At 54.9% G+C, this 17,264-nt stretch overlaps 1 protein-coding gene across 1 annotated transcript; it reads left to right on the top strand.

Annotated features, from left to right (window-relative positions):
- The first annotated feature begins 14,715 nt into the window (after nt 1–14,715).
- On the top strand, nt 14,716–16,819 carry CLDN4 (claudin 4). The gene has a single exon (XM_041749769.1). The coding sequence runs from the start codon at nt 15,396–15,398 to the stop codon at nt 16,026–16,028; it is 633 nt and encodes a 210-aa protein (XP_041605703.1). The 5' UTR covers nt 14,716–15,395; the 3' UTR covers nt 16,029–16,819.
- The last annotated feature ends 445 nt before the right edge of the window (nt 16,820–17,264 follow it).

The following is a 17,264-nucleotide window of genomic DNA, read 5'->3' as shown; positions in this document are numbered from 1 at the left end:
GAGGAGAGGAAAGGAGGTTCTCATCTGTTGCAGTAGACCACATATCTCCATACTTTTGGCATGTTTCAAAAGGCAGGGATGGGGTAGGGAGTTCCTACATACTTCTAGGTCATACTTTGTGAATGGGATATCAAACCAGGCCTGAATTAGGTCTCCAGGATTTTGGTGATGTATGTGGGCCCAGGAACTGAGGGGCAAACACGAGGGAGCATCACTCAATAGTCCACTCTTAACAGTTTTGTTTTCTGAACTCTGCCAAAGGAGGAATGCTCTCTTGGGGGACCACATGATCACAGGCCCACTACACTGGAAGGGAGGGGACTCCTGGCCATTTGGGATTCCTTGTGCCCCTATAAGAACAGGCCAAAGGGAATCTTTACGATGGATTAGGTAATTGACTCTGACCATGGAACGTATATCAAGTCACAGTTACCAGAGGGGCATTGGAGCAGTAATAGCTCAGGGACTCTCCTGAGCATCTACATTTTGCCATCAGCACTGATAAATGTTCAAAGAAGCCCACTTCCAAGACCACCAGAGGCTAGGAGGCCCAGGAACGAAGGCCAAGCCATCTCCATGGGAGAAGAGTGCTGGCCCAGCCTCCAAAGCTGAGCTGTGGAGGGAAGGAGGGAAGGCCCAGCCTGGCATCTGCTGCAGAAACCAAGTTTTCAGCCCACCCATTATCTTGCCACTATGCTGTAAAATTGCCCTCTTGAACTTCAAACATATTTTTGGAGTTATGAGATATTTCAAACACACAGGAAAGTACAAAGAATAATGTAAGAAACACCCATGGGCCTCCACCACTCAGACTTTGTAAATCTTTTTTTTTTTTTTAATTAATTTATTTACTCATGAGAGACACAGAGAGAGAGGCAGAGACTTAGGCAGAGGGAGAAGCAGGCTCCCTGCAGGGAGCCCAATGTGGGACTCAGGCCTGGGACCCTGGGATCACAGCCTGAGCCAAAGGCAGATGCTCAACCACTGAGTCACCCAGGCATCCCTTGCAAATCTTCTGCTAAAGCCCTTTTGTGTGTTCCTTCACTATCCCTTTCCCTTCTCTTCCTCCAGGGAACACTGTCCTAAAGTTGACATGTCATCTTCCTCTTTATGTTTTTATATTTTTGCTACTTAATTATACATCCACTTATAATGCTTAGCTCTATCTCTATTTTGTGCTTTTAAAAATTTTACGTCTGTGGTCTTAGATGATACATATCATTCTCCACTTGTTTTTTTTTCATTGACTTCATGTTTTCAAAATTGATCCACGTTTATGCAAGAAGCTCTAGTTTATTCATTATAACTGCTGTATTGCATTCTATCATGTGAGTATACCACAGTTTATCTCTTCTCTCCATGAGTATTTGGATGGTTTCCAACTGTTTTGCTATCACAAAGACACATGTCTTTATAAATGCCTATTGGTGCCTATGCGTGAGAGTTTCTTTGGAAGTGAATTGCTGAATCACAGGGTATATGCACCTTCGACCTTACCAGATATTGCCAAATAATTCTCTAAAATGGTTGTGCTAAAAAAAAAAAATGGTTGTGCTAATTGGTGCTTCCTCCAGCACATTGGAGAGTATCCCTGCGATACTTCATAGAGTCAGACTTTTTATTTTATTTTTATTTTTTATTTATTTAGTCATCCTGTGTCAAGTGGCATCTCATTATTTTGCGTGCATTTCACTGCCCATGAGAAACCTCAGTATGCATGCTATCACCATTTTCCCCAGTTCTCTCACTATTTTTTTGTAAGATTTTATTTATTCATGAGAGACACACAGAGAGAGGCAGAGACATAGGCTGAGGGAGAAGTAGGCTCCCTGCAGGGAGCCCAATACAGGACTCGATCCCAGGACCCTAGGATCACTCCCTGAGCTGAAGGCTCAATGAGGTTGAGCTGGATGCTCAACCACTGAGCCACCCAGGCATCCCTCACTATTTTTTTGACTTAGGTTAAACATGGTCAGTTTTTGTTGCTTTCAATAAAAAGAATAATCATGTCAATCAAAATAATCATATCTAGCATACCTGCTATCATCAGCATGGGGGTGTGGGTGGGGGCCCTGGTCCAATTAGAGAGATGTGGCCATGTCTTTGGGAAGAATTTTTTTTTAATTTTTAATTTTTTTATTGGAGTTCAATTTGCCAACAAAGAGCATAACACCCAGTATTCATCCCATCAAGTGCCCCCCTCAGTGCCTGTCACCCAGTCACCCCCATCCCCGCCCACCTCTCTTTCCACCACCCCTTGTTTGTTTCCCAGAGTTAGGAGTCTCTCATGTTCTGTCTCCCTCTCTGATATTTCCCACTCATTTTCTCTCCTTTCCCCTTTATTCCCTTTCACTATTTTTTATATTTGGGGAGAATTTTCTGAGGGGACACAGGCCCAGCCCTGGGAAGCCTGTTTGAAGTGGGAAAATATGAAGGAATCATAGGCACTAGAAGCTGCCAAAGAGATCAACAGATACCACAAGCTGGGAGGCCTGGGCCTGTAGGCCAGCACTGGGCTGCGCTGACAGAAATAGCCAGTGTGGTCAGGTGCTGTCGATTCCAGGGATTCTTGGAGGGTGATTTTGCAGCCGGCTTTTGTTGTGGACATGTGAGCTGGGATATAAGAATTTATGATAGGAGACCTAAGCCCAAGGGGGGGAGACTTTGGGGGGTGGTCAGTGAAGGCAGTGAAGGCGGGGCACCTTAGTTTCTCGTGGTCAAAAGATGCCTGGCCCTGGCTTGTCTAAAACCCAATGTGTGTCTTCTTTCCTCAGCCCGGTTTGGCCTCCCCTCCGCCTCTGCTGCCTTATCTCCTTCCGTGTCTTTCCCTAAGGAGCCTCTGGCCAGCTGAGAACTGGTTTGGGGGCCAGCCGGGGTGCCCCCCCCTTCCCAGGTCTCATTGTGTTCTGAGCCGGGCTTTCCAGTCACTCACTGAGGGCTGTGAGCTAGTGATGGTGGGCTTCTGGGTGGGAACCTGGGATCGCCTGTATGTACACCCAGGTGAGTATCTGTGGGTAGTGAGTGTTTACTTTGGGGTGTGTGTGTGTCTGTGTCTGTGTGGGTTTGTGCTTGTGTGAGAGGGTGAGTGTTTCTCATCCAAGGAATCTACTGTTCCAGGTGTGGTCTGTCCTTTCCTGTGGGTGGCGGTGGGAGGTGAGAGTGGCCAGGGTGGGGTCGGAGCTGATTTCTCTTGGCCTGGCCTGGTTGGCTGCTTTTGGGTGATTCCTGGGCTCTGCAGTGTCATAGAGCCCGGGAGGGAGGAATGAGTCACTCTCCCTCCCTACCTGCTCCGGAAACTTCCCTGTCTTCAGGGCCAGGTTTCACCAAAAGCCATAAAGAGGCCCTGCCCTGCCCAGGCTTCTTCCGTTTTTTCCTGGCCTGTCGAAACCCAGCCTGGGGGCTGCCTGGAAGTGGTGCCGCGGGTGCTGCCTGGATGGGACCCAGCCTTTCTGGCACTGGGCAGCCTGAGCCCATCCCTCAGGGCTTTCCCCTCCTGCACTGAACCTCCTATGCTGTGCCTTGTCTCTTCACTGAGCTCTTTCTCCCCAGGGACCCAGGGAGGCTGCAGGTGGTATCCAAGGCAGGGTCCATCCCTCCCCACCGATCCAGGACAAAGTGCCAGGGCTGCAGTGTCACCTGCCTCCCTTCCTTTGGACTTCACAGCCCTGCCCTGGATGGTCAGCTCCCCACCCTCTCCTTCAGGGCCTCAGTCAGCCACACTTGCTGTGCCCTCTGAGACACCCAAGGGTGCCCACTCCAGGCCTGGCCGCTGGATCCTACCCCTACCCCCCGCAAGGCACCGATCAGCTTTTATTTTCCATCATGATGAAATATCTGTCAACCCCACCTACGGCTCACCATTTTACTGCACGCCCTCCCTTCCCTGAACCCCACCAGGGGCACTTTGGGCGGCCACATCGCACCCCTGCGGGGCACAGCACTCCCACTGCCCTAGAGCACAGGAGCGGTTTTCCAAACTCTGCACCCGGGGCGCGGGGTGGGGGGGGGCACCTCGGGGGGGAGGGGCACCCCCCCCCCCCCCGCCTTTGGAGGCTGCAGTTCCCACAGGCCAACACACGGGGGCGACTCCGGGAGGGAGGCCACAGGCCGGGGCTGGCCCCACCTGGCCGGAGGTGGACAGCCCGCACCTGTCACCTGTCCGCGGGGAGGCAGCGGCTCCGGCTCCGTGCTGGGCGTCCCCGCGCACTCCGGACAGGGGCCGTGGGCGGGGGTGTGCAGAGGCACCTGGAATTTCGGCCCTGCTGCTCTCCCGCACCCTGCCCCACAGCCCCCACCCTTCCGGCGGGCCGGACCTGCTCCTCGGCGTCCACAGCCCACCCGCAGCCCTTGACCGCAGGGCCCTGGGCTTCTGAGTTTCTCCCCAGTTCCAGCGAGCTGGGGGCTCCATAATGTCTCGGAAAGAAGCTTGAGCAGACCTGAGGCTTGTGGTGGTGGTTCCACACTCCGACTTTGTGTTTTGGTCGGTTCTGAGTTCAGATTCTGCCTCCACCAGCTGTGTGTCCCCGGGAAGTCTCTGTAATGCCCGAGCTTCGGCTTCTTCATTGGTGGACCAGCCCGGTATTACCAGATGGGAGTCTCCTGAGGGTGAACAGCAGCTATGTGGGGGTGCCTGGCACTCGACAGGCTTTGGGAAAGTGGTAATTATTACTCTTTTTGAAGCCGTTTTATTATTATTTTTTAAAGAGTTTATTTGTTTATTTGACAGAGAGAGAGAGATATTGTGCTCAAGCAGGGGGAGCGGCAGGCAGAGGGAGAGAGAGAAGCCACCTTGCCCACTGAGCAGGGAGCCCGATCTGGGGCTCGATCCCAGGACTCCGGGATCATGACCTGACCCCAAAGGCAGATGCTTAACCAGCTAAGCCACCCAGGTGTCCCCTTAACTTTTTTATTTTGAAAAATTAAAAGCCTACAGAAAGGTTGCAAGAATAGTGCAATGAACACTCACCCTCCGCCCAGGTTCACCAATTGCTAGTCTTCTGCTCCATTTGGCTCACTCTCTCCCCTCCCTACACACATACTTTTTTAAATTTCTAAACCATCTGAGAGTTCCATGAATACACCATGACAGTTGACTGCCCTCTAGTTCAGCATGCATCTCCTAAAACATGACGGTCCCCGTGAGAGAGGTTCTGGAACATGAGCAGTACTGAACACTGAGTCCTGCCCGCTGGCAACCTCAATGCCCCTTCACTGCCCAAGCAGAAACCAGGAAGGCTCCCTGGAGGAGGTGGGGCTTGGGCTCAGCTAATTGGCTTGCTCACTTTCTTTCTTTTTAAAACAGACTTTATTTTTTTTAATTTATTTTTTCAGTAGGCTTCACACCCAGCCTGGGACTTGAACTCAAGGCCCTAAAATCAGGAGTCACATGATCTACTGAATGAACCAGCCAGGCACTCCAAAATAGACTGTACTTTCTTGAACAGTTTTAGATTTACAAAAATTGAGAAAATACTACAAGAGTTCCCATATCATCCCCACACTCAGGTTTAACAGTTTTATTTTAATTCCAGTTCTCCTATTATTAACTTCTTGCATTGGTATGGCATATTTTTTCAGTTAATGAGCCAATATTGATACATTATTGTTAACCAAGACCCATACTTTATTTTGATTTCCAGGTTTTTAAAATTTTTTTAAAGATTTTATTTATTCATGAGAGACACACAGAGAGAGGCAGAAACATAGGCAGAGGGGGAAGCAGGCTTCCTGTGGGGAGCCCGATGTGGGACTCGATCCCAGGACCCCAGGATCACCACCTGAGCCAAAGGCAGACACTCAACCACTGAGCCATCCAGGTGCCCCAATTTCCAGTTTCTACCTAAGGGTCTTTTTCTCCTCTAGGATCCATCCAGGACACCACATGACGTCTAGTCGTTGGTCGTTGTGTCCCGCGAGGCTTCTCTTGGCTCCGACAGTTTCCCAGACTCTCCTTGTTTGGGGGGACTTTGACAGTTTTGAAGGGTTCTGATCAGGTATTTTGTAAGATGCACCTCCATTGGGATGGGTCTGATGTTTTCTCATTATTAAACTGGGACTATTTTGGAGGGAAGCAAGATCACAGAGGGAAAGTACAATTTTTTTTCACATACTATCCAGGATATAGACGACCAACATGGTTCATGGCTGTTGGTGTTGACCTTGACCACCTGGCTGGGAGAGTGTTTGTCAGGTTCTTCTACTCTATTAATTTTCTCCCCCTTCCCGGACTGTTCTCTTTGGAAGGAAGTGACTTTGCAGCCCACATTTGAGGCAAGGGGGTTATGCTTCCCCTGAATGAGAATGAAGCCTTTACATACATTTTTTGGGAACTTTTCTGTTTCTCTTTTCCTCCCTTTACGTATTCAATCATTTATTTCTTTTTTTAAAGATTTATTTATTTATTTATTCATGAGAGACACAGAGAGAGAGAGAGAGAGGCAGAGACACAGGCAGAGGGAGAAGCAGGCTCCATGCAGGGAGCCCGATGTGAGACTCGATCCGGGGTCCCCAGGATCACACCCTGGGCCAAAGGCGGTGCTAAACCACTGAGCCACCCAGGCTGCCCCAATCATTTATTTCTATTACTATCTGCCTTGTTTTTTTCACTCATGTCCGGTGATACTAAGAATTCAGTAGCTAGCCATTGACACCTGTTCAGACACACGTGGGCTCCTCTTGGGAGAGTCAGAGAGCAGGAGGTGGTCATCCTGTTCTCAAGGAGCTCCCGGCCTAGTAGTAGGTGGGTGGGTGGGGGCAACAGAAGCCACATCCACACGCAGCGTGGCAGGCACTCCAACAGGGGTGATCACAAGCATGCGGGCAAGATCGCGGGCCATCCCTGAGCAGCCCTAGAGCTGGCATTTGAAGGATGAGATGGGCTTTGCCATGTTGGCAAAATGATGGTGTGCTCCTCTGGCAGAGGCCTCCATCTGTGCAAAGGTAGGAGGCTTGAGAAGGATGTGGTATGCTCAGAGCGAGGTGATAAGGGACAAGTGGCCAGTGGACATGGTGGCCGGCTGGGACATCAGGACATTAGGATATGTGGCAGGAGAGGAAGGCTGGGTCAGAGCCTGGGTAGACTTTATGGTCTGCTACCGGGATTGGACTTCTTGTAGCTCAGTTGGGGCACCCGGGAAGGCTTCTGCAGTGAGGGCCAGCAGGTGTCTCAATGTCACCGTGGCCTTGGGTGTGGAGGATGAGGCCGCCAGAGGCCAGTGAGGAGGCTGGGGTGGGGGATTCTTGCCTACACCAGTTTGTGCTGTTCCTTCTCCTATCCCGGCTGCCGGCCTCCACTGGCCAGGCTGGGACTAGGGTGGGAAGGGAGACAGGAGCCTCTAAGAGGCAGAAGCCCTCCCTAAGCTTGACCCCGACGTAGAAGCCAATGTCAAGAAGAGCCTGGGTTTGGAGTTCTGGAGTAGAGACAGCCTGAAAGGACGGGGAAGAGGTGCCTCCATGGGGAGGCCAAGATTTAGGGGGCTGTGGGCCATGACAGGGAAGCTCCCACTGTGTGCTCCTGCTACACGCCCGCCAGTGCTATTCTCAGGAACAGGTGATACCTTTTAGGTGATGGCCGTATGGTTCCTGGCCAGTGATTTCTGATTCCTCCATGTAGCTGGGAGGCCACTGAGCCCCAGGCTCTGGGAGCCAGGGCCTGGCAATTGCTGATGGGACAAGGAGGGACTCATGGGGGTCCTGGGACGGAGGGGATCCCTGGGTAAAGAAGGAGCTGCAGAAAGGAGCAAGGTTCGATTTCCTGCCAGCCTGCCAAGATGGTAAAGGCTGGGAGAAGGTGATTGAAAGCAAAGAAGGGAAAACTAGGGAGCCTGGCTGCATGCCCAGGTGTGTGTAGGGAGCTTCTTACTGCCTGGGTGGCAAGGCCTGGCCTAGGTCGCCTGCGCGGGGGTGCGGGTGGTGGAGCCATGGAGGGAGGTTGGTGAGACCCTGCCCCCTGGGCATCTGTAGCTCCCCTGGCCTCACTGGAGAGAAGCAGGAGCGTGTGTGGAGAGAAGAGGGGAGGGCACGATTGAATGCTGTGGGTGGGTACTTGGGCACACCTCTGAGATTCAAACCATGCAGGTGAGGCCCTGCCATAAAAACAATATTGAAAAAGAAAAAAAGTTCAAACCACAAGTGTGGCTGCCCCAGGCTTGACCCCACCTTCCGCTCCCCAGCTGTTGGGGCAGGTCGGTCACGTGCCCTTCCTCGGGGCTAGATCTCTCAGGGGCCAGGAGCCACAGGGAATGAGGGCTGCTGGCTGGGCTGGGTCCATGAGTGCACCTGGCAGGAGGACCAAGATCTGGCAGCTGGACTGATGGGGTCCAAAGACGCGGGGGTGGTGGTGGTGGCCAGGATCTGTGGGTGGGGTCCACCCCATCCGGGCCAGAGGCATGCAAGTGGGAGAAAGGCTGAAGGAGGCCCGGAAGGCCAGGCCTGGGGGCCTCTGCACTGGAAGGGTAGTGCAATGTGATCTCTGAGTCACCTGGGCTTGGGGTGAGATGCCACTCAGGATTCCTAGACTATGGATAGTTTTGTCCCTGGCCTATCACTGCTGACTCACCAGCTGCCAGACTGGGAGTCCCCAGGTCCGCCTGTTGGTTTCTCTCTCCCTCTCGATGTGTCATAGAAACAAAACAGCTTCTCTGCTCTGTTGTCAGCAGGTGTGTGCCCTGCCCCAGCTGCTTGGAGGGCAGGGGTGCTGAGTTCCAGGGTCCTCTGAGGCTCCCACCAGCAGGGGTGGAGAAGAAGCAGGTTGGGACGACCCCAGCCCCTGGCTCTGCCCACTGGACACAGGGCCTAGCCTAGCCCAGGGCCAGTGGGCTGCTCTGGGGGTCCAGGCTGGTTCTGGGTCAAGATGATGCCCTCCTACCCCCATGCAGCCTCATCTCCTCTGCCCTGAGGCTCCTTCTTCTACCTGAAAGCAGGGCAGCCCTCCTGTCTCTCATTCTCCAATTAACCTGCCACACTGGCCCAGGTACCTCCCCACCAAGTCACAGCTGGCTGGGCCTGCCCTTGTTCAAAGCCTGTCTGTGGCTCTGTGGTGCCCCCAGAGTCCTGGGCTGGGCACTCAAGGCCTCCCCTGATGGTGCCCAACTTGGTTTCCAGCCCAGCTCCATCATCTGTTGGCTCCAGATCCCACAAACTGGCCCCCACCCCAGGACTCTCTCTTCTACCTGCCAACTTCTCCAGGAAGCCTACCCTGGGCCCCCAGGAGGAGCTGGCCCTTTCCTTTGCAGAGTTCACACAGAGCTGGCCTCTCTGGTGTAGGAAATCGTCTATTCAGATCTAGGGGCCTTGAGGGCAGGTGCGAGGCAGATTCCCCACTGAGCTCCATGTCCAGCCCTGGGCTTGTCCAATGCAGGAGAGAGGGTGGACTCAGGGGACAAGCCCCAGAATCAGGCAGGGCTAGCTGTAAATTCTGGTCTTGTCATTATTCTGGTGGCCCTGCAGGTCACATCAGTTCTCGGAGCCTCAGTTTTCCCATCTCTAAAATGGGAATGATGATACTCCCACAGAGTTCTGTAGTAAGAGAAGATTATTTCTCATAATACTAAGGCCCTCAGGGATCCCTGGGTGGCGCAGCGGTTTGGCGCCTGCCTTTGGCCCGGGGCGCGATCCTGGAGACCCGGGATCGAATCCCACATCGGGCTCCCGGTGCATGGAGCCTGCTTCTCCCTCCGCCTGTGTCTCTGCCTCTCTCTCTCTCTGTGACTATCATAAATAAATAAATAAATAAAACAAAAAACAAAACAAAAAAAAAATACTAAGGCCCTCAGCCTAATGCCTGGCCCATGTCGGGTCCTTGAAAACTATTTGCTGACCAGCTGACTGCAGGAGTCTGGTGGAAGCAGGTTCTCCAGGTGGGGAGGGGTGGGGCTGGGGAAGACTGACTCCTCCATCAGAGTAGAGTCCTCAGGAATACGCTGGCCTTTAGGATCCTCCTTCCACTGCTTCTGGAAAATGAAGACATGTTCCACAGAGACAGGGGTGCCCTGAAGGGAGGAGGGGGCACAGTGGGGAGGGACAGGGGTGAGTGGGAAGCAGGTCTCATGTCTGGGGCCCGGGATGGACCTGAGGAGTAGGGCCATAGCCAATGGATGGCTGGACAGTGGGGTGGGATGGTGAGGATGGCCAAGGTCCCCATAAATGGAGGGCTCTTTGAAACCACCACACTGAAGCGGGGATCCAAGGCCCAAATTTAATGGGAAATACTTAAAAACTCAGCCCCGTCCTCTCTCGTAAGTCTTCCCCTCACAGAATCCTCGCCCCCTCTGACCCTCTAAGCACGGTCAGGGGGCCTCCAGCCCCTTCCTCTCTCTGAACCCATCCCTGTCCCTCTGCCGCTGGCAGCAGGCAGCAGTGTGGCCTGGCCTCCCTCCCCTGGAGCTGCCACCCTCCACCCCCACCTTCTCCCTCAGCCCACACGGGGCCCCAGCCTGGGGGCAGCACAGGCTCAGCCAGTCTGGCCAGGCTGGGCAGTCAGGTCTCCTGGGCAGCCAGGCCTGTCATTACCCCATCCTGAGCCGGTGGGGAGGATGGCCGCTGGACTGGGCTGCCAGGCCAAGGGCCAAGGGCTACTCACTCAGCTTGGGGCTCGGCCTTCACTTCTGAGCCTGGGAACTGTGGCTTTCTGGGGCCTGTCCTGGGTCCACCAGACTCCTGTTGAGGTGGCCAGAAGAATCTCAGTGGCCTGACTGAGGAAGGAAGACTCCATGTCTTCCTTGAGCCTCCCAGTGCCTGGGAAAGAGGCATTATATTTCTCCTTACCCAGATGAAGAAATCAGTTGAAAGAATTTAATTCTGTTGCTCAATGTCACAGAACGTGTAATGGCAGACCTGGGACTCGACCCAGGGAGGGCTCGGGTTATTTCAGATGAGAGCCACAAAGGGACCATCACATCCTCCCCCAGATTCTGAAAGTGCTAGTGGAGTGGGAGCCACCCTGGGGAGATCCCTGTTGCTGCCAGAGCCATGCAGGAGGTGGCCAGTCCACCCCGGCCCAGATCTAGAAGTGACCACCTGTTGCTGGAAGCCTCCCGGAGATCTGCCTGGAACAATTCAGGGAGATGGCTCTGAAGTGACCTGGTGACACTATCTGTACACTCACCAAAGACTGTGACCATTCCATTGCAGATTATTTACTGACATTTAAACATTTTAGAACTTAATGGCATTGTCTGTGGTTAAAAAAACAGGATCTTGGGCGCCTGGGTGGCTCTGTGGTTGAGAGTCTGCCTTTGGCTCAGGGCGTGATCCTGGGGTCCTGGGATCCAGTCCTGCTTCTGGCTCCAACTTCTGCCTGTGTCTCTGCCTCTCTCTCTGTGTCTCTCATGAGTAAATAAAATCTTAAAAAATAAGCAAGCAAATAAAACACAGGATCTTAACTTGGCCATGGGCTGAGAAGTTTGTGAACTTCTGCAGAAGTAAATAGTTTTTTATTTTATTTTAAGATTTTATTTATTTATTCATGAGAGAGAGAGAGAGAGAGAGAGAGGCAGAGACACAGGCAGAGGGAGGAGCAGGCTCCGTGAAGGGAGCCCGTCATGGGACTCGATCTTGGGAATCCAGGATCAGGCCCTGAGCCAAAGGCAGACGCTCAACTGCTGAGCCACCCAGGCGTCCCAAGTAAATAGTTTTGGACCAACTTTCAGCTAGACTAATTGAGCTGTGAAGCTGTTTCCTTTTTGTCTTAAAAAAAAAAAAAAAAAACCCTGCTTGATTTTATAAGGATTGAAATGTTATGTTTGGGGTGTGTGGGGAAGGGGTGGGGGAATAATTTTGAGCTGGCTCTAGGAAACAAGGAGTAAAGGTCCCAGGATCCTGGTCTGGTCTGCTTGGCCCATAGAGATTCTTCTGGCCATCCTGGTAGGGGTCTGGTGGGCTGGACACAGTCCCTAGAAGGACACAGGCTCTGGGCTCAGTAGGCAGCAGAATGGCCAGGTTTGGGTGGGAGACTGTAGCTGTCCTTTTCCTAGGGATGCCCCAGGAGCGGGAGCAGGGCACAAGATGTGTATGTGTGTGTGGGGTGGTGGTGGTGGTGGTGGGGTTGTAATCCTGGGCTTGCTGAGCTCCTCAGGCTCTGGGGACCAGGAGTCTAAGAAGTCCCTGCTCCCACCTGGTGTGAGTGGGACCAGAGCCGAGGGATGGCTTGGTCATCCTCACGGTACTGCACTTTCCAGCTGACAAGGCATTTTCACATCCTCATTCACTTGACAGCTGTCTTCGTTAGGGGAGGAATGCCGATGTCCTCATTTGACAAAGAGGGAAGTTGAGGCTGAGAGGGAACCGGTCTCTCCAAGGTCACATGGCTGGCAAGATGCTTATGGGGTGGACAGGAATGGGTGAACCGATCTGGGGAGAGGGCTGACCTTGATAAAAACCAGCATGTCTGATACAATTCCATGGGCATAAAATTATGCAGTGAATATTGGGAGAAAGAAAACGAAGTGAGTGCCAACCCTGCCCTCCTCACCCCAGAGGCAAAGATGACGGATGGCAGACCCATCAGAAGATGGCACTAGAAAGCGCTAGCCACGCTGTTGGGGGTGGCAAGCTCAGGGAGCCAGAGCATGGGCAGGAAGTGTCTGGTCTCTGTGGGGTTTTTCCTGCAACAGGTGGGTGGGACCCCGCCAGTGCCTCCTGGCACCAGTCAAGCCTCCACAAATATTTCTCCAGCTCCACTCATGTGCAGAGCTGCTCACGGTCCTCGGGGACCCCCTCCCCCAGCTCCCATTCCTTCTGCACACCTGGGCTCCCCGTCCACCTCGTCCACCTTGCCGGCTCTGGGCCCCTCCTGCACCTGCCCTTCCCCTGTGTGCAGCCCCTCCCCCACCTCTGATGTGCTTGACTGAACTGGCCAGGGAAGGACAGCTTCTTAGTCACTTCTTTAGGCCACAAGTGGAAAGTTCTAGGGCCCGTATGCCCCCTCCCCCACTCCTATTTCTCCAAGTGCCAGTTGGCTGTGTCCCAAGAAAACAAGGGCAGGAAGTCGGCAGGGGTGGGGTGGGGTCTGTCCATTTGGCCAGCCCACTTCTGGACTCAGCTTACCGAAGGCCTGGGACCATGGGTAAGGGGCACCTGAGTAAGTAGGCTCTGATGATGGAGTGCCCATCCTGTCCTGGGCAAGCTCTTGGCCTTCTCTGGGTCTCAGTTTACCCATCTGTACAAAGGCTGTAAGAGTCCCTGCCCTAGTTACTCTCGGGAGGCTGTGATGAGGTCATCACAGGAAAGCACTCATTGTCAATCTCGAAGGGTACTTATTTCTGTTGTTCAGCCCACAGGCCTCCACGTGTGCTGTTCCTCTGAGCCTTGTAAGGAAACCCCAGTAGGTGTGGTCCAGGCAGAAACCATCCCTGTTTACATTGCTTGCTGTGTATGCCTGTGGGGGGTGGAGAGGGGAAGTGTAGGGGAGGGTGGGGTGGGAATTTGGGAACAAGAATGCCTCCTGCCTTCCTGAGTGCCTTGAGCACCCCTGCTTCTGTTCTCGGGGAGCCCCCCACCTCACAGACGGGCCAGCTGTGTTTACTGCCAACCACAATGCAAGACCTCAACTTCCCCACCGTGCCAGGTGGTCCCAGCCAGCCCTGTGATTTCCCAAGCCATCCACACGGAACCTCCACGGCCTCCAGTGTGCCCAGGGCCCACAGATGACTCCAATCGAAATCACGCAAGCTTGCTGATTGTCCCGTAAGAAACTCTAGGACACGAGGACATGTGGCCACCCCAGGGTGCCGGGTTCGGTGCTGGACAATGCTGGGAGCTAAGGGATGTGTTGGAGCCCTGGTACCTGAGGAGCCCCCAGTCTGGTGGTGACCATGTGGAGGGTGAGGGGTTCCCTTGATCTAGCCGGGGTGAGGCCCAACCACTCTCCCCCATAAAGACCCCCGTAAACCCCACCCTGCTCTCTTTTGCCTCTGTTCAGTTTCCAGAGATGTCTAAGATGTGTGGACACCTCTCTGCCTGGCATCCAATGCCCTTGCTCATCCTGGGGCTTGGTGACACTTGGGACAGAGATTTCTGGCCCTTTCTCCCTCCCCCCACCAACCCCAGGTCTGGTCTGACTGGATTCCTCCAGGTTCCTAGAACTAGCTGCATTTCCCTAGCTCCCGTACCTTTGCCCTCCATGTTTCTTCCCCCCAAATGTCCTCCTTCACTCAGCCCTGCTGCCTTGCAAAACTCCCAGGGGACCCATCCGTGGTGATTCCTGCCCTCGATGACCTGTGCACAGAACCCAAGACTATAGCAGGGCTCCTCTCCCTTCCAAGCCCCCTCCCCCTCTCTCCATGTGGTAGGAGTCCTGCCTCCCCTTCCAAGTCTTGTGGGACTTTGCCCCCAACCTGGTTTTATCTGACCACTGCTCTGTGTGTCTTCACAGAGTAAACAGCTTTTTGCTGGGCTTGTGCTCCCAGGGTCTGGGCCACGGCTTGCTCTGGGTGACCTCCCCCAGAATCTGGCCCAGTGGCCTCCATCCTGGCAGCAACCAGCCGAAACTCTCCTGGTGGGGGGAGACAGGCTTCCTTATCTCTTCCACCAAAAGACCTCATCCCTCTGGCAGGGCTAGGAAGCCTGGCGGTGGTCAGGGAAGGGCCAACAGGTGATAGACCCAGGAGTCCTGCCCTGCCCCCCCAGCTGAGTTCCCCAAAGTGCCCTCATTAGGCCAACACCAAAATCGCTGGTGAGGCAAGTGCATAGATGATGAGAGTGATCAGGCCAGAGGGGAAGGTGATAAGGATGGGGCTACAGTAATCAGGGTGGGGCTTTTTGACATTCCCAGGACTCTGCCCTCAGATCCTCTCTCTGACGGTTCCCCACCCTGTCTACCCACCCAAGCCTAGAACAAGGGTGCCCCTAGGGCTGGGGATCCTGGTCTTTAGGACCCGACCCTGACTGGGGCTGGCTACCCCATGCGTCCAGGGGCCTGTGGTCTGTGACTCAGTGTCTTTCTCCAGGCTGACCTCAGCATGGGCCTGGGGGCTGGGAGACAGGGCAGTTTCCTCTGAGACTGGCTCTCCAGGATCTTGACTCAGGGGCCCAGGGCTGAGGTCCTACAGTGCCTTTGTTGGCCTTGGCTCAGGAATCCAGATAAACTGGTCAGGGGGCAGGCCCCAGGGACCGAAACCCCTCCCTCTGCTCCCGCCCACCCACACAGCCATATAACTGCTCCTGTCTTGGGGCGAGAGCCACTGGCTAAAAGGAACTGGTCTGGGTACACTCACCTGGCTTGTCCTTCTGACTCCGGAGAGCTGGGGAGCTGATCCAACCGCCTCTGCCTCTGGACTCCCAAGTGAAAGTCTTCCCTGTGGACGCAGAGTGTCTGTCCTCACCGCTTGGATTCCTACAGCCCTTTGGGTCGGACCCGCATAGGCTTCCAGGTCGTAGACCCCAGCGGACGGCGAGCCATGGCCTCCATGGGGCTGCAGGTGATGGGCATGGCGCTGGCCGTGCTGGGCTGGCTGGGCACCATCCTGAGCTGCGCACTGCCCATGTGGCGCGTGACGGCTTTCATCGGCAGCAACATCGTCACGTCGCAGACCATCTGGGAGGGCCTGTGGATGAACTGCGTGGTGCAGAGCACCGGCCAGATGCAGTGCAAGGTGTACGACTCGCTGCTGGCGCTGCCGCAGGACCTGCAGGCGGCCCGCGCCCTCATGGTCGTCAGCATCATCCTGGCCGTGCTGGGCGTGCTGCTCTCCGTGGTGGGTGGCAAGTGCACCAACTGCGTGGAGGACGAGAGCGCCAAGGCCAAGACCATGATCGTGGCAGGCGTGGTGTTCCTGCTGGCCGGCCTGCTGGTCATGGTGCCGGTGTCCTGGACGGCCAACAATATCATCCGGGACTTCTACAACCCGCTGGTGGTCTCCGGCCAGAAGCGGGAGATGGGCGCCTCTCTCTACGTGGGCTGGGCCGCCTCGGGCTTGCTGCTGCTCGGCGGGGCCCTCCTCTGCTGCAACTGCCCTCCCCGCACGGACAAGCCCTACTCGGCCAAGTACTCGGCCGCAGCCCGCTCCGCCCCAGCCAGCAACTACGTGTAAGGTGCTGCCACTCGCCACTGCGCTCTGTCCCGCCGGCTTCGTTTCTCCCCGGACTGAAGGTGCAGCCCTCGAGCCCAGGATGGCCCTGCGTGGGCCACAGGCTGCCTGGGGCTGGGCGAGCAGGGACTGAGCCGGGCCCCATCTAGTCCCCTTGGACGTCTACCCGAGGCCCCCTCTACGCCAGCAAGAGACTCCTGTGCCACCGTCCACCCGCAGATTCGGAAAGGGGACAGAAGTGACAGGGTGTGGCTGGGGAGGAGGAGCTGGCTCCTGCTGGTCAGGACGGCTCAGCCCTGAAATGGCTCAGGCTCTGCCTCCCCATGGGGCCCTGCCCACTCCTGTGTTGGCCAGGATGGCTGGGGCCTCACTTACCCACCTGACCATGGAGCCAGAGTTGACACAGAGTTGACAGACGGGTTTAGAGGGGAGGGGTGAAGGTGCCACAAACTGGTTTGGGTAGTGGTGGGGAGGAGGCAGGGGAGGCTGCCCAGACCGCCCGCACCCCTTCCTGCCCCCACCCTGCAGCCTCAGGGCTCTGCCTCAGCAGCAGGACCCCCAGGCCTTTTGTGACTGGGCGACATCTGGATCCTGCCACCCCTGCCAAGGTCACTGGGAGTCCTGGGGACCCGCTGTGGAGGGGTGGGGGGGATGGTCTTTCTCGGGCCTTCACTCCCAGGAAGTCCTGGGCCTCTTTGCTGCCTCCTCTGTAGTTGGTTTTGTAACTTATGTAGATCTGTTTGTCATGGTAATTACCATTATTTTCTACAATAAATGGGACCTGTGCACAGGAAGACTGTATTGTTTCTGATTTCTGCTGTGAAGGTGGGCAGGGCAGGGCTGGAAGCCTGGGCAAGGGGTCAGTGAGGAGCAGGACCACTGTGTGGTGGCCAGGACAAGAACACTTAAAAAAACAGAACTTAGCCTCACCTTTGGAACGACCTTGCTCAAAGCCGTTCTTTTGTTTGAAGGTGAAGCCCTACGTAGGAAATGCACTGTGTGCCCAGGACTGTGGTAAAGGGTTGGCGACCCCAGGAGGGAGGCCCAGTGAGAACACTCAACCTTGGGGAGTAGGCCACCTGCCGTTCTCCCCTCTTTGTCCAGGCTTTGTCTGGAGGCCATGGTGGTCCGCTCACCCTCCAGGTCCCCTGTCCTGGTCTTGGCCTAGGCTGTCCCTGTTGTGGGTCTGGAATGTCCCGTTCCCTTTCTCCAGCCCTCTGAATCCTGCTTGTCCTGAAG

Source organism: Vulpes lagopus, chromosome 3 (assembly GCF_018345385.1).
Source record: "Vulpes lagopus strain Blue_001 chromosome 3, ASM1834538v1, whole genome shotgun sequence".
NCBI classification, from domain to species: Eukaryota; Metazoa; Chordata; class Mammalia; order Carnivora; family Canidae; genus Vulpes; species Vulpes lagopus.
This window is presented reverse-complemented; position numbering and strand designations above follow the sequence as displayed.

Bases quoted from the DNA above. Each gene is read 5' to 3' on its own strand.
- CLDN4 (XM_041749769.1), top strand. From the start codon at position 15,396: ATGGCCTCCATGGGGCTGCAGGTGATGGGCATGGCGCTGGCCGTGCTG.